Source organism: Hemicordylus capensis, chromosome 1, assembly GCF_027244095.1.
Source record: "Hemicordylus capensis ecotype Gifberg chromosome 1, rHemCap1.1.pri, whole genome shotgun sequence".
Classification (NCBI taxonomy): domain Eukaryota; kingdom Metazoa; phylum Chordata; class Lepidosauria; order Squamata; family Cordylidae; genus Hemicordylus; species Hemicordylus capensis.
Genome location: NC_069657.1, coordinates 291,923,122 through 291,950,711, shown reverse-complemented (window position 1 = coordinate 291,950,711; position 27,590 = coordinate 291,923,122). Strand labels below are relative to the sequence as shown.

Below are 27,590 nucleotides of genomic sequence, written 5' to 3'. Positions count from 1 at the left end.
GTGGGACCACCTGCTCCCAAGGGTTGCTGCCCACTTGACAAAGTCATCTGAGGGGACTCTGCTCCAGCTCTGCTGACAATGAGGGAGGCTAGGCTGTCATGCACGCGGGACAGGGCCTGCTCTGTTGCTGCCCTCAGACTCTGGAATGCTCTCCCGGTGGCTATTTTCTCCTCAGTCTCCATCACAGTTTTAGAAAGTGTATTAAATCTTGACTTTTTACCCAATCCAAGGGTAAAATGGTTGTCTCTTTTATATGATTGTCTCTACTGCTGTTTCTTTGCATTTTGTACAGTTTTTATGCTTGTATTTTAAAACTTTTTAGTCAGATTTGTTTTATATTTTAGCTTAATATTTTAACTGTGTTATTTTTATAGTTTTGTTTTTAATTTTTGTGTAAACCACCTTGGGATTGTTTTAATGAAAGTTGGTACATAAATTTAACAATAAATAAATTTCTTCCTGCACTAGATCAAAATAAATCTTTTCATTTCTGATTTAATCCAAGGCAAGCTGTGGAAAGTTCACCCATCTCTACTAGGCAATGAGCCTCAGTAGATATCTGTCAAGGATTGATAGGCCAGGTTTGGCATAGTAGATTAAAAATTGTGCAGGCCTACTCAATTATATAAATTACAGGTCAATTTTTTCTGTCCTGTAATAGTAAGTTATGTATAGGTGAGTTTTACTCTGGATGTAAACATGTAAAACACTTTTGCAGAAACTTACAGTAATTTGAAACTCCTCTTTGAATCAAATAACATCACTTTTTATATGAGTCTCTCCATGTCTATGATGTCTCTCCATGATGTTTTAAAGTTTTATTTACAGTACTTTTAGTCCATTTTATATGGTTTAGGTGCTTTAGCTGCTGCTTGTTTAGATTGTAAACCACCCTGAGATTATACACGGTGGTATATAAATGTGTTAAATAGATAGAAAATAGAAGTACAGGTGGACCTCATTATAACGGGATTTCCATTCAGCAATAATACCACAGATGCTGAAACTGCGGGTTCCAAGCATTAAGATCTATGCAATAGTGGGGTTAGGTTCCTGGAGTCCTAAAAACCTTCCAAAAACTGGTAAAAAACTCCAAGTGCCCTACCATGTTCTGTGGGCCTCCAGCTGTACAGTAATGGCCCCCAGAAGTCCAAATTTTGCCATTATTCCACAATTTTTCACAGAGAAAAATGTTTTTTAACAGAATGAGTTACAGAATAGCTTCAAACGCTCATAATGGCAGCCAGAAATGACCCCTGAGCTCATTTCTGGCTGCCTCAACCTCTGAGGTCATTTCCAGCCAAAAATGACCTCCAAGGTCAATTCCAGCCACCCCACAATCCACAGATACACAAATTTAACCCTCCCCCCTTTATTTTTCCACATATGCCAAGGTTGGGTGTCAGTTCCCTGACCGCAGATACATGAAACCACAGGTGCTGGATCCATGGGTAACGAGGTATGCCTGTAGATGTCTAGCCTCAGTTCACTCAGGAATAACAAGACAGTGTACACATTGATACATTGTAGATTGGCCTCCCTTTAAAGCCATTAATAATGCCTTTGGTCACAAAACCAAAACTATAGAGGAGTGGTAAAGCAATCTTCTCAAAATGCCTGTAGTGGATGACTTCCAAATTAACAAAATGCCAGGCTAAAGAAGAAGCACTGGTGCATCTGAAGAGTTCAACTAACTGCTCCATCACGCATGAGGGCTATGTGGCAAATATCGACAACCTCCCCCTTCTCTGGAAGCACTCCATGCCACCCAAAAATATGCCCCTGAAGTTTGTGCAACCCTCAAGGGCATATTTTAGAATGACACAGAGTACAGTCGTCCCTCATCAATCGCGGATTTCCCAATCACAGTATCTGCAACTGAGAAATTGTCACCACCCTCGCCAACCGTGACCCAAATATCCGTGGTCTGCTGCCTTTTTAAAAAAAGAAATCGGCGGTTTGGGGGTAATTTCCAAGGTCAAGGGGGTCATTTCAGGGGTCAGGGGGGATTTATTTATTTATTATTATTATCATCATCATGTTTGTTTGTTTGTTTGTTTGTTGGCACTTTCTCAGTCACAATTCCCCTAACCCCCTGTTTCCCATTTTTCAATGCCTTTTCAACCGCGAATTCACCATCTGTGAGGGTTTCCAGGAACGGAATGCTCGCAGTTGGTGAGGGACAACTGTATTTCCAGGGGAACAGTAGGTAGTCAAGTTCACCCCTCCCCATAGAAGCGCTGGAGCTGCATTAGTCTGGATTTCTACAGAAGCATGGGCACAACACTGGTGCTTCTCCTATAGCACTGATGCTTTGTTAGTCTGGAGGTCATTATGGAATGGAATGGCAATTCTGTTATGTGAGATGTCTCCAGGCTGAATAACATAAAATAAAATGTGCAGTTTAAAACAAAATGTAAATGAAGAACAAGAGTAAACTGTGTTGATGTGTTTTGCCATGTGTTGATGATATTGAAGCTAGTATAGCTTATGTGCTGTTAAGCATATATATGCTTAGGGACAAGGTGCATGTTTGCCCTTCCTGTGATACCTAGACTTGCCAGCTTGGGTGCGTTGTATGGTGATTTCTTGCTGGAGCAGACTTAGCCAAATGTGCACAATGACTTTTACAAACTGCAGAGGCTTCTCTATTCACTTCAAAGGTAAGTGACGCTTTAGGTATGTAAAAGAATGCATTGGCAGAAGTGAATCAAGGAGCCTGTTTGTGTCCATCTTTGTGTACTGGAACACACAACAGACTCTATATGGATAAGAACATGTGTGTTTTATATTATGTTCAGTTAGATGAAAATTACAGAAGTAATTCTTCAGAAGATAAATAATTTAGGTTGAATAGTGTTAATGGTTTTCATCTTATTTTCAATAGCTAAATGTGGTGGAACACTGACAAACATGGCTGGAGTAATCCTGAGCCCAGGTTTCCCAGGAAACTATCCTAGTAACTTAGGCTGCACGTGGAAGATACTGTTACCTGTTGGATATGGTAAGAATAACTCAGCTCAACAATGGACCTGGGGCTCTCTGCTTTCCAAAATCTATTTAGATATAGATGATATGACTGTTTCAGTCTATACACTGCCTTAGGCACATTTATGGGAAAAAGGCCAATACATTTATAACAGTAATAAATAATGATCCTAAAACCTCAGCTGCTACGTGATGCTTTATACAACAAAAGTGGTTGTAGCTCCGGCATCCTATCTTTCCTCTCCTGAATTGGTTCCTCCGCATGCATGAGTCCTCTACTACCGCTTTTCCTACTATGCTGACAATCCTTATTTGTATGGATTGCTATGCACATCCAATGCAATTTATAAGGGTGAATGGGTCAGATCCAGAATTCTGGAAGGAAATTTTTGTTAACTTTGGTAGAATCATTATTTATGAAATTCTTCTGCTTGGTTCTGAACAGATTAAATTCATACAATAGAGTGAAATAAAATATTAATGTCTAATTCAATTAGGTATGTCCTTTCTCAGTCCTCTAACAGGAGGCCATGCCACTTACTTTGTTTTCTTTTCCTCTTCCTCCTGTGTGTTTATGGGTAATCTCTACATTATTCATGAAGTATGGCTAAAAAGGCTAAATGTTTATATCACAAACTAGATTGAAAAACTCTGAACAGTTCTTATTCAATAATTTTGTGGATAGCTTGAACTTGTTTACAACCTTCTTGGACTCATTAGTGAATTACAGCTGTGACTCTAAAGATAGGATCTTAGGATAAAGGATAATTAGATTGGTGTGGTGGTCATGGATAAATGTCCCATAGAAACAAAGGTAAAAGTCAAGTTAGATATCATTTTCTGGAATAAAATGGTGATGAGATTACTTCCAATGAAAAATGATAGTGGATTGTGAGATTTACAGTAGCTAATTAGAAATGGCCTGTTGTTAAAACACTTAGCCTGGTATTCATTTATTTTCTGTATTAACAGCTTTCCTTCCTGACATGGATTTATGCAATATAATATACTAAGTAAAGATAATACTCCATGCTAAGCTAATTAGTTAAGCTAATCAGTTTAGCTATTATAAATCCTGCTATAATGCTGGGTTCTTAATAAGAGGGGTGTGTGTGTGTGTGTGTGTGTGTGTGTGTGTGTGTGTGTGTTTAAAATGTACTGCTTGTCTTGTAGGGATTTGTATGGAGACCTTATACTCATTAGTTTGTGAATATTAGAAACCTTGCTTGATATGGTTATAAATTGATCTGTGTTTTGCAAGACATAGTCCTACTGATAAATAACAGTTACAGTATATTGCAGTATCGACTACCTATTAGATAGTTATAATAGTTCCAATCTTGGGAGCACAAAGAGCACTCGGAAGTCTTAGGCCTCTAGTGTAACAGCGCATGTACAGGAAGACTGGGGCAGCTGCGCGAGAGCTCCTAACGCATGCCCTAGACCCTTCTGTGTGTAACACAGACACACATGCTTTGTTGTTCAGCCATTATGCTGAAATGAATAAGGACATTTGCTATCTGCTTGCTAAATATAAGAGAACCACCACTTAAAATATGCCTCTTTGTCCAGTTAGCAAGAGTTCAGTATGAGAATAATACTGACCTATTTCACAAGGGTGCAGTAAGAATTACAATCAAGCTTATTTAAGCGTTTTGAACTATATAAAATGCCAAATATTTTTTAGAATTGTATTTGCATTGCTTCTTGATCTCAAACTTCCTTCCTTACATTTAATAGCAAATGAGGAAGAGGAGATGTTTTAATCATACTTGCTCAGACCCATGTGAACTATCATGGTCTGTGATTATGCTTTTTCTTGAATTGGGGGGATTAGCTCTGAAACGAATCTGCACATGTGCAGTTAGAAGGGATCACAATCTCGACACAGGCAAATATCAGTGTTAGGGTACCCCTAGAGGAGCATCTGACTCAGAGACTACACCTTGTAGAAACAGAAATGAGGCTTATTGTGATAATAGAAGCACAATGCAAAATAGAAGTATTTGGCAACCAATGCCAAGAATACAGGCCAGTTGAAAATGTAAATGACTCAAATGTAATCGGGAGCAGCTATGTGAGCAAACCAGGAGGGAGGGGAAGCAGTAACATGGACAAGGGCGGGGGGATGGGGAAATAAAGATAAAGAAAAGAGCATGGAACCTGACAAAAAGAGACAGTTCTGTATATCTTTCCTGGATTCTGTTGATCGCATGAGTGATGCAAAAGAATTCTAGAGAGATCTCCCTTTAGGCCTTTTGGACAGAAGGCAAGGATAGTCAGAGAGTTGCAGGTGCAACGTCTAAGACTGTAGTAGGGGTGTGCAATTCGTATTTTCGGTGATTCGGTCCGGGACCCAAAACGAATCACCCCTGTTCTGTTTTGTGCCTGAATATGGGCCACCCGAATCACCCTTGATTCAGTTCAGATTCGGATTTAATGCGAATCTGAATCGATTCAGGGGGGGAAAAGGGGCCCAGGGGCAAAATATTGGGGTGGGGTGGTAGTGCCCAATGGGTGGAAGCTACCACCCCAATTTCAGGGGGATTGGGCAAAGGGCTGATTTTTGGGGAATTTTTGAAGTTTTAGTGACTTTGGGGCAGTTTGGGGGCATAGCATGGGATCTGGGCAAAAAGAGTAGGGTGGGATGGTAGTGCCTAATGGGTGCAGGCTACTACCCCAATTTCAGGGGGATTGGGCAAAGGGCTGATTTTTTGGGAATTTTTGAAGTTTTTGTGTCTTTGGGGCAGATTGGGGGCAGAAAGTGGATCTGCCCCAAAAGAGTGGGCTGGGCTGGTAGATAGTGCCTAATGGGTGGAGTCTACCACCCGTCCCCAATTTCACCCGTCCCCTCAGAAGTTTTTCTGGAGGGATGTTATTCCCTTATTTTCTGAGGTGTGAATTCTCATTCTATGATAGCAAATGAGATTTTTTTTCAATTAAAGAACTCTCATGACCCCACTTTCACTTTTTCACACTCTCATTTACTAAGAATATGATGAATGGATCGATCTAGCACACTGCACCTTATGAAGAAAAACCTCAGAAATTTACCAAAATTCAGCCCTCTGCCCAATCACTCTGAAATTGGCTCGGGTGATTCGGCTCGGCCCCAAAAAATATCGGGGGGCATCGGGGGTGATTCGGTTTGGCCCCAAATCACCCAAAATTGCTCGTTTCGGGCACAGATAAATCTGTGCCTGAAATCTTTTGCACATCCCTAGACTGTAGCTGTGTGAGAGTTCACAGCAATATGGGAAAGCACTGAGGTTCCCTAGCATTCAGACTCAAGTACAGGACCCATAGCCAGCCTACTTCAGGAGAACCTCAGCCTCAAAAGAAAACTCTCTGGGATTTCTGCTCAGAAAATCAAAACACAAGTTTAGATCTCAGAGAAACCCATTACTGTCAGAGTTCCCAGGGATTCAGGATGCCGAAAATGGCCAAGGCAGTACACGGGTATTACCCACATCACGTTCAGAGCTAGTGATTCTCATGATTCTGGATCCAATGAAGAAGGGTTCCAACAATAGCCCTGCAGCCTATTGATTTCAGCTCCAAAAGAGAAAAGAGTTAACAGTAAGACTGGCTTTTGGTGGGGTGAAGCTCTGGAGCACTATTTAGAGGAGACCACTGAACTCCTGTAGGTCAGCCATTTTAGAGATTTTGTCACAAAAGAATCATGAGAGGAACAGTAAATTAACCAGAGTTTCAAACACGGGTCAAAGGGAGGCTGGACCTCTTATAGGGAGGCTGGACCTGCCTGCAACCTTGGAGAAGCCACTGCCAGTCTGTGAAGACAATACTGAGCTAGATAGACTAATGGTCTGACTCAGTATATGGCAGTTTCCTATGTTCCTATAGGGTTTTAGGCTTGAGGTAAATTCAACAATAGGAAAAGAACTTGGAGATTCACTGTGATGCTCAGGTCACAGGGACTCAAAGATGTGGGAAATGGGGTACCCATTCAGTTGATTATCAAAACCACAGAATGCTGTTGTCTCAATCTGCATACTCAAAAGAAGTTCTTCCCATTCATTGTGCCTCGAAGTGCTCTGGAGTTCCTCATGTTTTTGAATGCCCTTTGGTTATTAACATTTTCTGTTGTCCTACAGAACTCATGCTTCCTTCAGGCCACAATTACTTAGCATTAGGGAAGTCTCCCTTTCCCAGGTAGTTTTTCCATTGGTCAAGCTCCTGATCCACCTGCCACGTAACCCTAAGAAATACTAGGTTTCTCTGACACGAAATGCCAATTTCCCATAGCAAGCCATAGTGAACAACAGAAAAGGGGGAGGGGGAGCAAGTTGTCTGCTAGCAGGATAACCCTCCCATTCCTAACCATTTCTTGTTGTAAGACCCACTGGATCTATGATTTTTGCCTTTTAATCCATGGACATGGAAATAGTGAGGCGCTTCTCATGAGCAGTGGGAAGCGTGAAGAGGAGGTTTGCGATTAGAACGGGCTTAGCCTGCTCTCCCCATAGACGATCAAGAGGCAGCCCTGGGCGGCCAGATTGGCCGCCCACACAACTGCCGGCTCCATCACAGAACCGGTGGGGACTGTGGGCCGTATGGCCCCTGGAAGGTCCAGGATGCCCCATGTGAACACGCAGGGCATCCTGTAGAGACCCCCGAGCCTGGGAGGCTGCTTGCAGCCCCCCAGTCAGGGGTCTACTCATGTGTTGCCATGGTGCAGAGCTGCACCGTGGTAGCACACGGGTTAGTGGAGCGCTCATTCTGCTAACTTGGGCTAAGGGGAGGGCTACTTTGGTGGGCTAGCTGCCAGAGAACCACCAGGCTCACCCACGAGCCCGCTGGTTCTCATGATAGAAGAAAACCGGGCTGGGCTTCTTTAGCTCAGTTTTTCCCGGTCATGAGAATAGCCTCTATGTCTGCTTTGATTGTGGAGTTGAGGTAAAAATTGTAAGGGTTCTTGCTTCAGATCCAAGTTTATGTGCATTATAGCACCACAATGCCAATATGTTTCCAGGTGAAAGACAAAGTGCTGGATATTACTTATAAAGCCCTTAATAGCTTGGGACCAGGTTATTTAAGAGACTGCCTTGTTTGTCATGAAACCTCCCACCTTTTACAATCTTTTGGAGAGATCCGGTTACGGTTCCCACTAGCTTGACTGGTGGCAACTCAGGACCGAGCTTTCTCTGTGGCTGCCCCAGAGCTTTGGAATATGCTCCTTGCAGAAATAAGAGCATCTCTTTCTCTGTTTGTTTTCAGGAAGGCCCTCAAGATCCTCCTGTTCTCACAAGATTTTAATTAGAATTTTAATAATTTAAATTTGTTTAAACAACTGTTTTATAGTATTGTTTTTATTGTGTGTCATGTATTTTAATCTGTGATTTTTAATATCTTAAATTTTGTACACTGCCTAGAGATGTACATATCAGGCAGTATAAAAATATGATAAATAAATAAATAATATGGCAGGAAGGAAAAATATGGATATACAGGCTAATTTGCAAATGCAGAACAATATAAGAAAGTCAATAAAGTCTGCAATGACGATATGAGGAGAAAGTAAAGGTTTGTGTTAGCCACTTTTTCTCAAAGTGATATACTAATATCTGTAATAATATTCGAAGTAGCAAATTGGAATTTCCATACTCTTAAAGTATGTGCACTTTAACCATGTGTAAAAGTGGAAATCACTGTCAACTTTAACCAAAGTTTTCTAGATATTTAAATTTTTGTCAGTTTTATAAATATATTATTTATTTATTTTATTTATTGATCATATTTTTATACCACCTGGTATATAAATCTTTAGGCAGTGCACAAATCCCAGCATTAAAATCACAGGTTAAAATACATAGAACATGATAAAAATAATATAAAACAAATTATTAAAATTCTAACTAAAAGCTTGCGAGAACAGGACAATCTTGAGGGTCTTCCTAAAAACAAACTGATAAGGGGATGCCCCCACTGCCAGTACCTCCGTCTTATTTGCATTCAACTTCAGTTATTGGAGCATTGGAGGTAGTATGGAACCTTGTGGAACTCCATACTTCAGTTTGCGCTTTGCCAAGCAACAGTCTCCAAGTGACACCATTTGGAATCTACCAGAGAGGTAGGAAGGAGCACAACCACTGTAAAACAGTGTCACCAAATCCCACCTCCTTCAGGCGGTCCAGAAGGATACCATGGTCGATGGTATCGAAAGCCACAGAGAAATCCAAAAGGATCAGCAGAGTCACACTCCCTCTGTCAATAGCCAGTTGGAAATAATCCATCAGGCTGACCAAGGCAGTCTCAACCCCATAGCCCATATGAAAGCCAGTTTGAAATGGGTCTAGATAATCTGCATCATCCAAAACTGCCTGGAGCTGAGAGGCCACCACCTGCTCAATCACCTTGCCCAATCATAGAAGGTTTGAAACAGGTCTGTAATTAACTAACCCCGAGAGATTCGGAGGGATTCCCCACCACCACTGATATAGCTGCCCCAGGGAGGTCCCCCACTTCCCCATCTCTGTTCAACCCAAGACACATCAAGCCTAACTTAGAACTAAGCAACAATGCAGTGAGCAGGAATCTTCCTTCCAGCGGTCAAAAAAACAATAAGTTGACCCCAGCCCTCAGTCTCACCCCCAAAGGTGCCACCAAAGGCTGGCGTCTTTTGGCGGCCTGTGCCAGCGGCTGCACCTCCAGCTTGCCTCAGTGTATTTTTAAGCCAGAAGCCCCCAAACCCTACCTCTCACGTGGGCTTCTGGAGCCTGGCTTCTGGAAAAGCCCCCACACAGCTGTAGCTCATCAGGGCAATTGGACCATAGCTGCAGCCAGCACAGTATCAGCAGGTGGTGGCACTACTCTGCTACTCAAGTCCAGAGGGAGGGAAGGTCAGCTTTGCAGACTTCCAGCTCGAACAAGGGGACCTTCTCCAGGTAAAAAACAGAGCCCAGCCTCCCAGCAAGCCCTCTCCTCATGTCATTCTGTATATGACATGGTTCATATAAAGAACCATATCAGCAGTAATAGGTATGCAGTCAGCTACACAGTCATATATACCAAATGATTAGCAAAAACGTAGTTGGCTTTCATTGCATATCTGTTACTGCTATCATGAATTGAATGTGAAAGAGGAAGGGAAAATGGATATATAAAGGCTAGTGTTTAAACATAGGATGACATAAGAGAGCATATAAAGTCTCTTTATTAATGTTGATTTGAGATGGAATTTCCACACTTCTAACACTTCTAAAACTATGAGTAAAAATGGGCTTTGTCTTAAACTGAAGGATTTTAGACATTTAACACAGCATTCTCATTTTAGCCAACCCCCTGGAAAATAGATCATTATGAACTAATGATAAACTTTGGAAAGCTGATGTACAGAAGTTTGTTTAATGTGGTGGTCAAAACAATGAGAGTGTAAGCTAAAATATCTCTAGTTCAAATCTTATGTCAAGCTTTAAATGTCCCCTAGCTGTCCTGATGCAAACCACTACAGGAAAACCTTGTTATTTGCAAAAACGCTATTTGCTATCCTGCGTATCCGTGGGTGTCTAATTGGCACCCGTTTTCAGTATCCATGGATACGAAAGGGTTAAAACACATGTTTCCATGGTTCCTAGAGGGCCAGAAGTGACCACGGAGGTCACTTCTGCCCACCATTTTGTCTCCAGGGAGCCATTTTGTGGCTCCTTTCCTTTAAAAAATGGATGTTAAATTCTTTTCTACATTTTTTGCGGTTTGGGGGGACATTTCAGGGCACATGGGGGGATTCCTGGCCACATACAGACCCCGCAGAGCATGCCACAGTAATTTTTTTAAAGCTATTTTTGCCATTTTTTGGTGTGTTTTTTCTCCACTTTGAAACCTAACTCCCCTTTCCTCATAACAATAATGACTCGTTACTCATGGTTCCATTACTCGTAGCAGTAGGCGAGGAATGGAACCCCTGTGAGTAAAGAGGTTCTCCTGTATCAGCCCTCTTAGTCTCTATCAATAATATGGTGCTAACAATATTAGCCTACATTACTGAGACAATGTATGTGTCACTTAGGACACATATGCTGTTCCCCACCACCTCCACTAAGTTTAATAATAATGATAATAAAATACTAAGAAGCCAAGTAATTTTTATTAATTTATTTTATTCTATCTGCCTTCTCTACCTAAACATATAAGAGTACATCTCTATGAATAGTTCCTTTGAAAAGAATTAAGTTGAAAGTTCCTTTGCCTTCTTTACTAAGGCTTTTACCACTGAATATTTGATTGTGTTTAATATCAGTAGGTTATATTTCTTACTAACTACCGGTAGTAATACAAATTCCAGTATAAAAGCCACATTGCTCTGGGAGTTGTTTTGCCTCTTTGAAGAAGTGTGTTAACATTGATTTTTATTATTACTTTTCCATATAGGGGCACACATACAATTTCTGAACTTTTCCAGCGAAGCTAACCATGACTTCCTTGAAATTCAGAATGGGCCTTATCACACCAGTTCTGTCATTGGGCAGTTCAGTGGAACAGACCTCCCGCCATCTTTGTTAAGCACAACTCATGAAACTCTCATCCATTTTTATAGTGACCATTCAGAAAATCGGCAAGGATTTAAACTTTCATATCAAGGTGAGTAGTTAATAATATAACTATAATTTTATTTTAAATATTATGTAAAGAATTACCTACATTTTTCCTCTAGGATTATCTTGTAAATGCTTTCTTATTTTTAAAAGGAATTTTTTGCCTCCTAGCATGCATTTCAGAATTTTCCCTCCTTTCTTGAATACTTACAGTACTCAAGAAAAGTATCAAGAAATACTTTTCTTGAATACTGTATGTTTATGTAGGTACATGCTTAAGGAACATTGACAGTAAAAGGATTCAAATGCTCTTAACTTTGTTTTGTAGCCTGTATTTGTATAGATGTAGTACATTTCAGCAAAGTGTGCCAATTTGTTTATGTGGCTGTGTGGAACAGGATGAAGACGTAACTTTGAAAACAAACAGTTGCTTTATAGAGGTGTAATAGGGGTAATGGAAATGAAAACGTGGGTGGTTAGGCACATTACCAAACTGCTATGCAAGGAAGGAGGATGGAGGTTTGAGGCTGAAAAGAAAGGAAGGAGAAGGGGAAACATGTTTTTTATAGCTACCTGAGTCTAGCTGTGGGAAACCCTTCTCTCTGACTAACTCAAACACAAACTGAGCTTGTTGGGATGCACCTGGACAGTGTGGGGTGCAGAATCTGATGGCAGATTTGGGTGGCCAATGCAAATGGAAAAGCACAGGAAAAAAGGCTAGGTGGCATAGAAGAAAGCAAGGAAGCAGCTGCACGGGACAAAACTCCGGCAAAAGCATGGTGGCACATGCAAAAAGCAAACACAAAAAAAGCAAAAGTGTGATCCTGTGTTTCAAGGGGGTTCTTATAGGCAAAAATATACGCTGGGGCTTTAACTGACAGCTAAGAACTGGCAGGGGCTAATCCTTAGATAATCTATTGATAAGGTTTAGGAATTCTTGCTCCTCTTAAGGCATGAATATTGGTATTGATTAGGTTGTCTCTGGGTGGCTTCTTCCTGTATGCTTATTGACAGAAGATATTCAAAAAGGGAGATTGCTAGTGATGTGTGAGCTGGCTCAGTTTGAACCACAGTTCAAATCGAACCGGCCTGGTTCAGCTGGTCCGAGTTCAAACTGGACCTTCCCTCCAAAAGGAGGATACTGGTCTGAGTTCAAACTATACCGGCCCCAGTTCAAACTAGTGGTAAAGGGGAATTGGTAAAGTGCCAGGGGTGCTTCCCTAAGACTGGAGAGGAGGCAGGAAACTCAATTTTTGGCGGGGACAGTAGAAGGGTCACTACTCTCCAAGAGTAGCTGGGCTGGCAGCAGCCTGATTTGAGCCTTCTCTGGCCCATTCTAATGACTTTGGCACATGCATGGAGAACATTTGTGTGATCGGAGCAGGGCTGGTTGGTTTAAATCTGGTTTGGATTCAAACTGAACCAGCAAAACTGGTTCCATGAACATCACTAGAAGGGAGGAGGAAACATCACACATTCTGGTATATACTGGGCAATTCTGATAATGATGGAGGAGGAATAGCTGGGCAGAGAGTTAAGAACATAAGAACAGCCCTGCTGGAACAGATCAAGGCCCATCCAGTCCAGCATACTGTTTCACACAGTGACCCACCAGATGCCCCTGAGATGCCCACAGGCAAGAGGTGAAGGGTGAGCCTCTCTCTTGCTGTCGCGCCCCTTCAACTGGTATTTAGAGGCATCTTGCCTTTCGGACTGGAGGTGGCCTTATAGCCACTAGGCCCCAAACCATTGATAGGCCTTTTCTCCATGACTTTGTCTAAGCTCCTTTTAAAGCCATCCAAGCTAGTGGCCATCACCACATCCCGTGGCACAGAATTCTATAGATTGATTATGCACTGTGTGAAAAGGTACATCCTTTTGTTTGTTCTAAATTTCCTGGCCTTCAATTTCATGGAAGACCCCTGTATCTAGTGTTGTGAGAGAGGGAGGAAAATTTATCTCTGTCCACTTTGAAGAAGCAAGATAGAAAAAGTATTGACGCTTTTGAACTTTGGTGCTGGAGAAGACTTTTGAGGATACCATGACAGCCAGGAAAACAACAAATGGATCATAGGACAAATCAATCTAGAATTTTCACTCGAGGAACAAATGACCAGGCTCAAACTATCATACTTTGGACACATTTGGCGAAAACCCAGCTCCCTTGAGAAGTCCATAATGCTGGGAAAAGTTGAAGGAAAGAGAAGAAGACGACGACCAGCAGCAAGGTAGATGTACTCGATTACCAGAGCAATGAATGCTCTACTGAGAGACCTTAAAGGCCAAATTGAAGACCAATCATCCTGGAGAGAATCTATCTATGTGGTCGCTAAGACTTGATGGCACTTAATCAATCACTCAATCAATCAATCAATCATGTCTCCTGATCGCCACCTCTTTTCTAAACTAAAAAGCCCCAGATGCTGTAGCCTTTCCTCATAAGGAAGGTGTTCCTTACCATCTTGTTTACCTGCTTCTTCACCTTTGACAGTTCTACAGTGTTCTTCTTAAGATACAGTTACCAGAACTGTACACAGTACTCCAAATGTGGCCACACCATAGATTTGTATAAAGGCATTATAGTATTAGCATTTTTATTTTCAATCCCCTTCATAGTGATCCCTACATGGAATGTGCTTGTTTCACAGCTGCTGCACACTGAGTCAACATTTTCACCATGTGCTTTCCACCATGACCTCAAGATCTCTCTCCTGGTCAGTCACTGAATGCTCAGACCCCTTCAGTGTATATGTGAAGTTGAGAGTGTTTGCCCCAATATGCATCACTTTGCACTTGCTTACATTGAACCTCATTTGCCATTTTGTCGCCCATTCCCCCAGCTTGGAGAAATCCTTTTGGAGCTCCTCACAATCTGTTTTGAATTTCACTACTGTAAATAGTTTAGTGTCATCTGCCAATTGGGCCACTTCACTGCTTGCCCCAACTTCTCGATCATTTATGAAATAACACTGGTCCCATTACAGATCACTGAGGGATCCTACTTGAGTTCAGCTCAGCCATGAATACTCTTATCAGACCAGAAGGAAGAGAGCTTGCATTCCTTTGTTCCTTTTGCAGGGCTCAGATGGGTCTGCTCTGCATTTCTCTTGATTATGCCATAATACAAACAGCGTGACATTTCCTTTGGCTTGCTGCAGGTGTTTGCAGTTGAACTTGAGGAGTGCCTTTTAGGAATAGACTTTGCCAGAATGCTCTTTTACCTGGAATGCAGCCAACATTTCTTTTCTAAGCAAATCTAGAGAAAGAAAATGGCTTAGGCTTCAGTTTAGGCGGAGCACCTCAAAATGGCGAAGCAAGCTGGTCCGGTCTGGTAACAATGTTGCTGCCTTAGTGAAAGCTTCTGATACAGAACTTATGTGCCCTCATGCCAGAACTCGAAGGCATTCACACCTGCCCATTTAAGTAGACGTCCCCTTTGCATATGTGGAGCTGTCCCCCCTCTCCGCCACTGAATTGAATGGGGAAACCCTTTCTACCAGAAGTCTCAGTGGTATATTGAAGCTCTGCTGCCTGGATGGAAATATTAGATCAGGACAACTATTTACTACTGTTGTTTTTCTGCTATTGGTGAAAGACAGGCACCATCACTGTGTAACAAGTATTAATGAGGACCACCACATTGTTTCGTAAAACTCATTACCTCAGGAGAGAAATTCTCATATTAGGGAAATCAGATTTTACAGACTGTCAGTTCTTGCAGAATTCAATCAAATACGATTAGAAATGGTCCAAATTGTATTTGACTTGATGATATTACATCTCTACTGGTGGAAAAAATGCTGTTCAGGTGGGGAGGGGACATACAATATTGTTAAGGATAAGGCCATGTAGAAATATTTAATTTCCAATATTACATTAGGAAAATCAAACACTACTGTAACCCTATGGAACAACTTCCCTCTTCCAAAATAATTTGCCTTCCATACCTAGTTCACAAAAACAGTAACTGCTGTTTGAAACTTTGCTTACCATCTATGTGAACTTCTGGTTAGCATGAAAGAAAGAATGTATTGACATGAATAAAAAAATTCACTATGGCATGTATTCCCCCCCCCAAGGTCAATGACATTGCATTCATGTCAAGATATGCCCTCTGTTCAGCCCTCAACTTGAGTTTTGCTACTATGTTTCTTCTTCTCCCTTCACTTTTGTGCTGCCCTTTTAGCTATATGCTTATTTCTGGCCATCATCCCCCACCACCCCAGTGTAGTTGCAGTATATAGTCTGTTTGCTTCTTTTGTAGAAATCTACTTAGAACCTAGGTTATGAATTGGCCATTGTTACTTTAAAAAATGTGGAAAACAGTGAGGAATAGCAATAGCAATAGCACTTACATTTATATACCGCTTTATAGCCGGAGCTCTCTTGTTAATAGTTGTTATTAAATTAAAATTCTACTTCTTGCAAGTCTCAAGGTATGAAATAATGGTCTTATTTTAAAGAGCTGAATGCACGTGCAACAAATTTGTACTTAGACAGAGTTCTCTATATATCTGTTATCTTCTGGTTCCAAGCACCATATTGCCAAATCATTATATTGTTTGCAAATAATTTTGTTGGGGGATGCAGTAGGCCCTAAGATAACCTGATGTATATAGATGCTGTACCTTGTATAGATGCTGTATAGCATAGATGCTGTATAGATGCTGTACCTTGTCCATGCACAAGCAGCTTTTCTTGAGAATAGCTGAAGTTAAAAGTTTTGAAAGTACATAATATGTAATATCTGCCAAATTAAAATGTGCCCCACTACACCTCTGCATGGTTCAGCCCTGTCTATAAAACCCTAGTTCAAACAATGGACATAGTCGACAGATGACCCATTGCAAGTAAGGAGGATGGAACTGAATGTTCTTGGGGGCCACATGCTTCTGCCACAAGCACAAGTTTGGTTCATTTGTTGTCCAAACCTGTCAGGATTGATTGCGGGGTTCACGCTACCAGTTGTTCAACTGGAAATATAAGATAGCTCTGAAGGCAGAATACAGACCTGGCTGCTTGAGGTCTCCTCCTGATGCATCTGTTTGGCAGAAGGGAAGACCAGCCTGAGTGCCTCCTTGGAAGGAAGGCTGTCCTAGGATTTCAGGAGGGGGCAGAGTTGTTGCCAGCTCTTTGCTGGTTCAGCATCTCTCATTAGAGGTAATGCCACCAGCCTGTCTTGCTGCCTTGCCTGACCCAGGTTCAGATACCAGCCAACCATTTGCTGAAGTCAAGAAAGCTCCTGGCAGCCCTGCCCTCCTTGGCCTTTGAGGTTGGTGGTGCTGCCAGTGTCTAAGAGAGGTCAAACCCAACTCTCCTCACACAGTGCAGCCTCAGGAAATTGGTTGGATACCCACTCTTTGCTCAGAGAGTCCCTCAGTAATCTGGCTTGCAATTTCTTCCCCTTTCCACGATGTACTTGACAGTTGTGACCAGCTGAACCTTTCAGCCACTTTATTTCACTTCAGTATGAAGTAGGTGGAATAAACCCTAGCCACCAGCAAGCAGGCCAGGAAGCCCCCCCCCCACAAAAAAATCCTACTTGCCCCCCCCCACCCCAAGTGAAACTCCCACTGTAATGTTGGGTGGGCTGCTGCTGCGACTGTCATTTACCTATTTCTCTTTGGCACTCATGAAAGAGAAAACAGCCTTCCATTGATTTATCTAATACATGAATGATTTGTACCACAAGACCAGGTAGTATTGATTTGTAAGTAAGGTGGTGAATTTCCAAGTCCTGATCATGATTTATATATTATGAGCCTAATTAATAAGTCATGAAGCTATCCATAAATCATGTAGCTCATTTTTTGTCACAGCACTGATTTATGTTAAGTCATTCAGCTGATTTATATACCACGTCTTCAAATTATATGTCTTTACAGAGGTCAGAACAGTGATTGGGTGATGTGCCTTATAGCATTACTAGGTGAAAACTGAATAAACTGCAGATTGTGTGTATGTGTCTGTGTGTGGGGGAGGGAGATAGATTATATGTTCTTTTCAGAAAAAGGAACGGTAGCAAATCGAAAGACTGTAATAATAAAAAATATTTACTTGATAACTGAAATGTGTGCATGAATATATACTGTATATTAAAGCATTCAGGACAGCCATTTAAACACAAGCATTTTACTTTGTGTAGAAGTCATTTAGCTAATATTTTAAAAGATATTACAAGCAAGTTACATTGGATGACACTTGGTGCATTAAATAGAAATCTTATCAACCTAGACCATTACAGTATGTTTTAAATCACTGCTGCTTAATGTAAGGGATGATGTGAAATTTCTCAAGTATAGAATATATCTCATGATGTGATAGCAATCTTATCCTAAGTTAGATGTTCTGCAGAAAATTCCATGTCTCTGCAAAAAGGGAAGGATTGTGGTGTTTATTTATTTATTATTATTAATTATTTATTACATTTCTATGCCGATCAAAACTTGCATCTCTGGGCGGCTTACAATTAAAATCACTTAAAACATCAAATCACTTAACAATTAAAATCATTTAAAACATTAAAAAATTTAAAACATTTAAAACCCTGGTTTTTTTTTTTTTAAACAATCTTTTTCTCTAGAACCATAGATCTAATTAAAAGCCATGGTGAATAAATGCATCTTCAGTGCCTATTTGAAAGTTGCCGGAGATGGGGAGGCTCTTATCTCAACAGGGAGTGCATTCCAAAGTTCAGGGGTTGCAACGGAGAAGGGCCGTTCCAGAGTAGCTGCCAGGCGTATTGGCAGCACCTGCAGATGAACCTCTCCAGATGATCTTAACAGGCGGTAGCGATCATGGCAAAGAAGACGTCCTTTTAAAAACCCAGGGCCTAAGCTGTTTAGGGCTTTGTAAGTTATAACCAGCACCTTGTATTTTGCCCGGAAACACATCGGCAGCCAGTGTAGTTCTTTCAACACAGGAGTAATATGGTCTCTCCTAAATGACCCAGAGACCAACCTGGCCGCCACATTCTAAACCAACTGCAGTTTCCGGACTACATACAAAGGCAGCCCCACATAGAGCGCATTACAGTAATCCGTCCTAGAGGTTACCAGCAGATGTACTACCATTTTGAGGTTGTTCATCTCAAGAAACAGACACAGCTGGCGTATCAGCCGAAGCCGATAAAAAGCACTTCTGGGCACCGCCTTAGCCTGGGACACCAGGGAGAGGTTTGGATCCAGAAGCACCCTGAGACTGCATACCTGTTGCTTCTGGAGGCGTGTGACCCCATCCAGAACTGGCAGATCAAAATTGTTTCACGAGTTCTGACCCAGCACAATAGGTACCTCCATCTTACCTGGATTCAGCCTCAGTTTGTTATCCCCCACCCAGTCCATTACTGCCTCCAGGGAGGCTTTTAGGGAGGTTATAGATTGACATGGATGATGCTGACATGGAGAAATAGATTTGGGTGTCATCAGCATACTGATAACACCCTGCACCAAATCTCCTGATGATATCTCCCAGTGGTTTCATGTAGTTGTTAAACAACATTGGAGACAATATGGAGCCCTGAGGGACACCATACAGGAGATCAGATTTTGAAGAACAGCAGTCTCCAAGAGACACCATCTGGAATCTGCCTGTGAGGTAGGAGCAGAACCACTGCAAAGCACCCTCCCATCCCCAATCCCCTCAGACGTTCCAGAAGGATGCTATGGTCAATAGTATTGAAAGCTGCCAAGAAATCTAAAAGGATCCACAGAATCATACTCCCTCTGTCAATTCCCAATTGAAGATCAGCCATCAGGCCGACCAAGGCAGTCTCCACCCCATAGCCCACCTGAAAGCCAGTTTGAAATGCATCTAGTTGATCAGTTTCCTCCAACACCACCTGGAGCTGGGAGGCCACCACCTTCTCAATCACCTTGCCCAGCCATGGAAGATTGGAGACAGGCCTGTAATAGCTTGACTCTGGGGGACCCAAGGCAGGCTTCTTCAGAAGTGGTCTAATGATTGTCTCCTTAAGACAAGGAAACATTCTGCCCTCCCTCAGAGAAGCATTTATGATTTCTACCAGGCCCTCTACAACAGCTTCCTTGCCAAATAGTATAAGCTATGTTGGGCAAGGATCAAGAGAGCAGGTGGTAGGCCACAGCATTCAAAGCAACTTGTCCACATTCTCAGGGGTCATGAACTGAAACTGATCCAGGGTCATCACATAAGGGGAGCTGCTGGACACCTCGGCATCAGACTTTGTAACAATTGTGGAGTTTGAATCTAAGTCAGCCCGAATATGTCCACAAAAAAACTCATTTAAAAGGTCATAGCAAGTAATTGTTGGTTCCAAGAACTGATGCAAGGGGGAAGGGGCACACATTAGCCCCTTCACAACCCTAAACAACTCTGCCTTGTGTGAACTTGCGGACGTGATACCGAAGGAAAAGAATTGCTTCTTTGCCGCACATATCGCCTGAGCATAGATCTTCAAATGCTCTCTAGGTAATAATCTGTTGGATTCAAGTCGATTCTTCCTCTACTTGTACTCTAGTCATCTGCCTTGCCGTTTCAGCCCTCATAGTTGTTCTGTATACCAAGGGGCCAATTTCGAAGTGGGTTGGAGAGGATGCTTAATAGCAATTGTATCCACTGCCCTGGTGAGTTGATTATTCCAATTCTCCACTGAAATGTCGACAGGGTTACCAGTCAAGCCAACAGTAAATCCCTCCAAGGCTTCCTGGTATCTTGTAGGATCCAGTAACCTTCTCGGGCGGACCATCCTAATAGACCCTCTGCCCCTGCAAAAGTGGGACATGGTCGTGAGTCCAACCTTAATCAGATGGTAGTCTGTCCATGACAATGGGGAAATCACAGGAGTCCCCACCCACGGAACACCACCCTGTTCAGAGTAAAAGACCAGATCAAGCATGTGACCAGCAATATGTGTTGGTGTTGCTTTAAGTGTATGACTGTAATGTACTAAATCAATCGATCAATCAATCAATCATCTTTATTTGGTCCATTGACCACCAAAGTAATGTCCTAAACATTTTCAGGCGATAATTACTGCCACTTGTCTTTGAACGTGAAAAGCCACTTTGAGGATATTTTCCCCAACATTTCACAAGTGTAGCAAATGAGTGTGGGTTCCCCTGTTAAAACTGAGCTGGGGTCAGCAGCTGCTACATGGTTTAAAGCTAGAAACTGGGACCGGGAGAGCCAAGCAACCAGCTGGGGCTCAAGGATGAAAACTGGTAGCCGAAGATCAGAAACATTCCAGAGGTCAAGCCAAGCAGGGAGTTAGGGGGGGAAACTAGCAGCTTATGGTCAGGAACACAACCAACGTCAAGCTGAGCAGAGAGAGCAAGGAAGCACAAACACACCAGCAGAAAAAGACCTTGAAACTGAGGCAAGATCTGATTCAGAAAGAAAGCCTCTCATACTTTTCTTGTCTGCAGGAGGGCAGGGACAGCATAGGGCTTGGGAACTTGAAAGCTGCTGTAGTGCAGCATCACCACAAGGGGCAGTGATAAGCAAGGCTCAGCCCTAGGGAACTGTGACATTCCCTAGTTGGAGCAGTCCAGCCCACCATCTGTTCTCTGGATCCTTGCCCAACGTGGCTGGTTTCATCTTGCAGGGAGGTTATTGGAGATGGCCTAGTTGACCTCATTAATGCCTCACTTAGGGAGAGCAGGATGCCTCTTTGTTTGAAGGACACAATGGTTAGACCTCTTCTTAAGAAGCCTGCCCTAGATCCCTTAGTGATGGATAATTATAGGCCAGTCTCCAACCAGTAGTTTGGTAAGATGATCGAGAGGGTGGTGGCTAAGCAGCTCCAAGTGGTCTTGAGGGAAATGGATTATCTAGACCAGTAGTTCTCAGCCTGGGGGCCCTCTAGATGTTGCTGAACTACAACTCTCATCATCCTTAGCTACAATAAATTGTAGCTGGAGATTATGGGGGTTGTCATTCAGCGACACCTGGAGGCCCCCAGGTTGGGAACCACTGATCTAGACCAACTTCAAATTGGCTTTAGGGCAGGCTATGGAGTTCAAACAGCCTTGGTCAGCCTGATAGATTACCTTTGCCTAGGAATTGACAGAGGGCGTGTGACTTTGTTGGTTCTTCTGGATCTCTTGGAGACTGTTGATTCCATTGATTGTGGTATCTTTCTAGATTGCCTAAGGGATTTGGGGATAGGAGACACTTCTTTGCAGTGATTCCATTCCTATGTCTTGAGTAGATTTCAGATGGTGGCACCTGGTGACAGTTCCTCATTGAAACGAGTTCTGTTTTATGGGCTCCACTCCACTCAGGGTTCCATTCTGTCACCAAAACTTTTAACCTCTGCATTAAACTGTTGGAGGAGGTAATCAGGAGACTTGCTGCTGGGTGATATCAGTATGCTGATCACACCCAAATCTGTCTCTCGATGTCATCATCAGGCAATGGCATTACCTCCCTAAAACCTGCCTACAGGCAGTAATGGACTCAGTGAGAGATAATAAATTGAATCTGAATCCAAGCAAGATTTAGTTGCTCATTGTGGGGGGTCGTAATCTGGAGGATGGGATGGAACCTCCTGCTATGGATGTGGCTACACTTCCCCAGAGAGAACAGGTATGCAGTTTGGAAGTGCTCTTGGATCCTGGTCTCACCCCAGTGTCTCAGGCTGAGGCTATGGCCAAGCTCTTTTCATCAGCTATGGCTGATATGAGACCTGTGCCCGTTCCTTGAAGAGAATGACCTCAAAAGAGTGGTGCATCAGCTGATAACCTCCAGGCTGGACTACTGCAGTGGGAAACAACAGCAGGGAAGAGGGCAAGCCTTCTTGGAAGCATCTGGTTGGCCAATGTGTGAAACACGATGCTGGACTAGATAGGCCTTGAGCCTGATCCAGCAGGGCTGTTTGTATGTTCTCAATGCTCTCTATGTAGGGCTACCTCTGTAAGTAGTCTGGGAACTTCAGTTAGTCCAAAATGTGGCAGCCAGATTAGGATAGCCTGGAAAAACCACATTATGCCTGTTGTGAAACAGTTGCACTGGTTGCCAGTATGTTTCCGGGCAAAATACAAAGTGCTGGTCATTACCTTTAAAGCCCTGAATGGCTTAGGCCCAGGTTACCTGAGAGAGTGCCTTCCTTTGCAAGATCCCCACTGTTCACTATGATCATCAGGAGGAGTCCATCTCCAAGTCCCGTTGGTACTCTGGGTGTGACAACTTGGAATTGCGCCTTCTCAGTAACCACCCCTAGGTTGTGGAACACACTCCCCATGGGAATAAGAGGTTTATCATCCCTGGAGGCTTTGAAAAGAGCCACAAAGACTCAATTTTTCAGCTTGGTTTTTAGTAACATTTAAGAGGGTTTAATGGTTTTTTAATTAGTTTTATGTTAATATTTTTAACAGTTTTATTTCTTTTATTGTGAAGCACCCAGAGCCATTTTTGGATGGGCATTATATAAATGAAGTAAATTAGTTAATTAAATGGAATAAGTAAATTTATGAACAGAATTTTGAAATACAAGGCTGTGTTGTAGATGTGAATATATCTAAAGGAATACTTACTGTTTTTGCTGATTTGTTTTGTTCTCTTTATTCATGCATAAATACAGCAAATTCTGGGAAAGCCTGTTCATTGACTGGTTTGGGATAAATTTTACATCTTTTCTTTCTTTTCAGCATATGAATTACAAAATTGCCCAGATCCTCCTCCTTTTTTCAATGGATATATAATAAATTCAGATTATAGTGTAGGTCAATCTATATCTTTTGAGTGCTATCCTGGATATGTATTGATTGGTCGTCCTGTTCTCACTTGCCACCATGGGATCAACAGAAACTGGAACTATCCTTTCCCAAAGTGTGAAGGTAACTTTTACTAATGTTCACTATGTTTGAATCCTCAGAATTTCCCCAACATTATTCATTAATAGAGATAGGAAGGTAACAGCTGCAGAAAGCCCAATAATAAGGACTGCTATCATCTGTCTTTAGAGGCATCACAAACATAGCCCTCCCTCCACCCACTTCAATTCATGATTGCGCTCAGAAAACATAGCTTTGAGGAGGGACAATTTAGATCAGGTAAGTTGGACATTTACAAAAGGAAACAGGCACACATCTGTATTGCCAGCTGCATTGAAAATCATACAGCCAAATATGCTCTGGTCTCACAGATTTCTTCTCTAGTCCAACAATGGGCTGTGTACCTGGAGACTTAAAAAAAAAATGCTAAACCCCTACTGCTTTATTATTTGAAGAGGAGCAGTGGGTTGATTCAGACCTCCTCTCCTTTCTTATCAAACAGCTGATATATAGGATTGTATCTATTTTGAAAGGGTTTTGCACGTGTTTCTTTCGTTTGGTGCTCTTACGTTCAATTAATTGCTTGCAATGATTATTCAAATAACTTACTTATTGTGCTGTTGGCTGGCCTGCCCTTCTTACATCTGCATACATAAATTTAGAAAGCTAAATGATGTTGCCTTATTTTATATTATAAATCTAGAACATTATTCAGCCACTTATATTTCAGTTACTATTCTGAAAGAGCTCAAATTACTTGAAAATGTTGCACATTATATGTAGAGGAAAAGAATAAATTAATCAGTGCCTTTCCTAGAATTTAAATTCTATTGAAATGCTATAATTAAAATAACTTTCTAACATCACTAAATAGATATTCTTGACAAAAGCAAAACAATAAAAATGACCAATATCACCTCTATCAGACAAAAGAGCCAGATGGGAACCTGCAAACTAAACTGCATCATGCTTAGACGTGCATAAAACAAAACAAATGGAAATCTAATTTTATGGACACCTGTAGTGGTTGTATTAATTATTTATTGCTTGTTGTTGTTGTTAAAGACAATCCTCAATCACTCTCCTGCATTAAACCAATTTAATGTATTTATTTTAAATATATATATCCTGCTGTTTCAATGGCCGAATTCAGACGTAACACAAGACCAGAGGTTGGGGAACCCGCAGTTTCAATTTTAAACTAAATCCCACTGCAGACGTTCTTCCAACCGTGGTATGACAACCTCTGGTTCCAGGAGAGGGGAGCCTCTCCCTGCTCCTTGGCCACTGAGGCTGATCCCAGCAAGCTCCACTGCCATCAGAGGAGCGGCCGTGATTATTATTTCCCTACTACTCAGGAAAGAGAAGGGAAAATGAAAACTTCTAGGATGGAATATGGATATGAGGGAGGGCAAAGGTTGGGGGGGGGGGCGGTCTGTCCCACCATGACCTAGGATGCTGTTGCACTGGATCACACTCTCAAAGCAGTCCATGCAGACCAAACCACACTCCTCCTCTGCTGGCAGCTAGGTCTCCCATTGGGCTTCACATTCATGGAATGAGCTTACCAAAATTGGGGGCCCTGCTTGTGTATGGCCCCAACTGTCTATGGTAAAAGATAGAATAGAAGCGCTGCAACCTCCCCCCTTCTCTGTGAAGCCTTGCACACACCAGAGGAAATTTAGATGCTCCATGTGTTGGAACCTAGCCACATGCACAGATGGGGGGTACACTGGGTGCATGGACAGACTTTTAAACACATTCAACATTCCTGAGTTCAGTCTGGTGTTGTGCCATATGCAGAACTGTTGGTGTGGGGAATTGTGGGAGAGGAGAACTCCGATCCCCAGGGACCCCAGGAGAGTGGGGTGGCCATTTCGGGGCACAAGCAAGGGTACACAAGCCCACATGAGTGGATGGGCGGGCAGGGTGCAAGGTTTGACAGCCACTTGGCAGCAATAGCTAAGACAAGGAGAGCAGTTGCCAGGATACCCATCCCCATGGCTTTCCTCCATACAGCAACCTGGCTCAGTACAGAACCCCAGTGGCCTAACAGTCCCATGAGAGAGTGTTCCATGGGAGAAGGGGTTGTTTTTTAATCACACAGACTTAGACATTTTGCTCAGCAATTCTTCTCCTCCCCTCTGTCAGTTCTTCTCAAGAGTGGTGAGGCATGTCCCCATGGCCTAGCACTCTCTTGAGTGAGCGTGGTCCACCCCGGGTCAGCATCCATCATCATTGCACATGTCGAATTGCTCCTTTGACTGACCCTGGTGACTGGCCCTTCTCATGAGGAAGCCTAAGGAGTGCAAATATCTCCCCAAAGGGGAAGGGGCTGGGCCCTCCTTCCTCAACCTTTCTGTGGAAAAATAGATGTGGCTGCTCAAGAATCCCTGGTTGGAGCTGCCTTTTAAACCCGACACTGGGTACCCCCCCCCCTCCCATTTGTTCTGCTCCTGGTGCTGTGATGGCTGTGATGGGGTGCCCTGCTTATGTTGCCACCTGGAGTGTTTGTGCTTGTATGTTGCCACCTGGAGTGTTTGTGCTTGTTGATACATCGTTATTGCTTCATTTTCAGAGAGCAAAGCACTTAGTGCCTGTCCTTTGATCCCCTCCCCTTTCTGTCCTGCTTGTCAGGTGGGAGGTGTGTGTGTTAGGAACAGAGGGAATGTCCCTGTTTAGTGGTGTGCATGGAACCATCTGACCAGGTTTAGTTCGACCCCACATCGAATGCCCCCCCGTCTGGTCCGGTCTGACAGGTCTGTGATTTTTTTTTTAAATGAAAAATAACTATCTGTAGCCCCTTCGGGGGGCTTGCTGTAGGCCCGGGGGTGTCAGCGAAGGTTCCCCTCCCCCCCGCCGGCCTCCCTCATCACGGCCACTACCAGATAAATGTAGTATTTTTGGCCCTTTCGGGCCTCGGTAAAGGGGAGTGGTGGTCATTTTGGCTGCCGCTGCGCATGCACAAATGCCCTCTGCGAGGCTGTAGGCCATGCCAGGCCTTGTAGAGGGCATTTGCGCATGCACGGTGGCTGCCAAAATGGCCACCGCTCACCTTTACGGAGGTCGAAAAGGGCCACAAATACTATATTACCCAGCCACAGCGGTGATGAGGGAGGCTGGCAGGGGGAGGAGGAACCCTCACAGACACACACACCCTGCGGCCTACTGTAAGCCCCCCAAAGGGTCTACAGGTAGTTATTTTTCATTTAATTTTTTAAAAAAAACAATTGCAGAACTGTCGGACTGGACCGGCAGTTGGGTTCCAGTCTGGACGGAACTGGGGGTGGGGCTTAGGTTCGATCACGAACCCACAAACCCCCTGACCAAACCGTTGGACCGCAGACCGACGGACCGGTTCTGCACATCCCTACCCTTGTTGTGATTGTGCCTCTTGACAGGCTGAGAAGCTTGGGATGGAACCTGGTGGCATCCTTGTTGCCAAGCAATTCCATAGCAGGATAGGTGATGGGGTGGGGCTGCTATTCAGAGAGGTGACCAGTGAGGAGCACTGCAGCCATGGAGCGACCATGTTCCTGGGCAGTTCTGCCCACTGTCTCTTTGATTGTGGTTTGAAAATTGTCACAAAACTGTGGTTATGGAGGCATCAAGAGTCAGATGTAACGCTTCGGCGACTAAACCGGAGGTCTCAGCAGTGAACCTTTGTGCAAACCAAACGTTCAAATTGAAATTTGGCAAGGCAAGCCACAGGTTGCTTTCGACTCGAAACTATGGTTTCACAAATGCATATGTAATGGAATTCCAACCTCTGCCCCATTTAACTCGGGTTTCATGTTACGTCTGGAATTCAGCCATTCTTTGATTCCCAGATCGTCCTACAACATTAAATATATTATAACTAATGTCCTCATGTGTGCAGTTTTCATATAAGGGGAGTGTTATTACAGCCTCCTAACAACTGAGATGTACTGCTTTTTTTGTATTTTAAGATCAAACATAATTCTTTATTATAGTGAAGGGTATATGTTAGAGAGTTCTACCATAATTCAACATGTTTTAAAGATACCTTAGACACAGGTTTGCTTTACTGCTTTTTAAAAATCCTAACTGCAGAAAGTTTTCATTTTATTACACAGTTGGTGCACCGCGCATCCCTGGGGTTTAAGCCTATCATACTGTGATTTTGATTTTTTAATTTATTTCCAGAAAAAGCAAAATAGTCCATAGTTCTTGTTCCCAAAAATTGTTCATCAGCATCATTTCCTTTATAGGAATTGAGGTGACAGTGCTTGGAGTAAGGGTTCAGAGTACCTAAATGGAAAAATAGAACAGAATA

The 27,590-nt window shown here is 42.8% G+C and overlaps 1 protein-coding gene across 9 annotated transcripts in view; it reads left to right on the top strand.

Moving 5' to 3' along the window:
- The window catches only part of CSMD1 (CUB and Sushi multiple domains 1), a 1,678,033-nt gene that overhangs the window by 1,501,976 nt on the left and 148,467 nt on the right, over positions 1-27,590 (top strand). For all 9 annotated transcript variants that reach the window (XM_053286225.1, XM_053286224.1, XM_053286226.1 and 6 more), the window contains 3 exons: positions 2,888-3,004; positions 11,377-11,586; positions 23,168-23,356. In XM_053286225.1, coding sequence (XP_053142200.1) covers positions 2,888-3,004; positions 11,377-11,586; positions 23,168-23,356 — 516 coding nt within the window. The remainder of the gene's footprint in view (positions 1-2,887; positions 3,005-11,376; positions 11,587-23,167; positions 23,357-27,590) is intronic.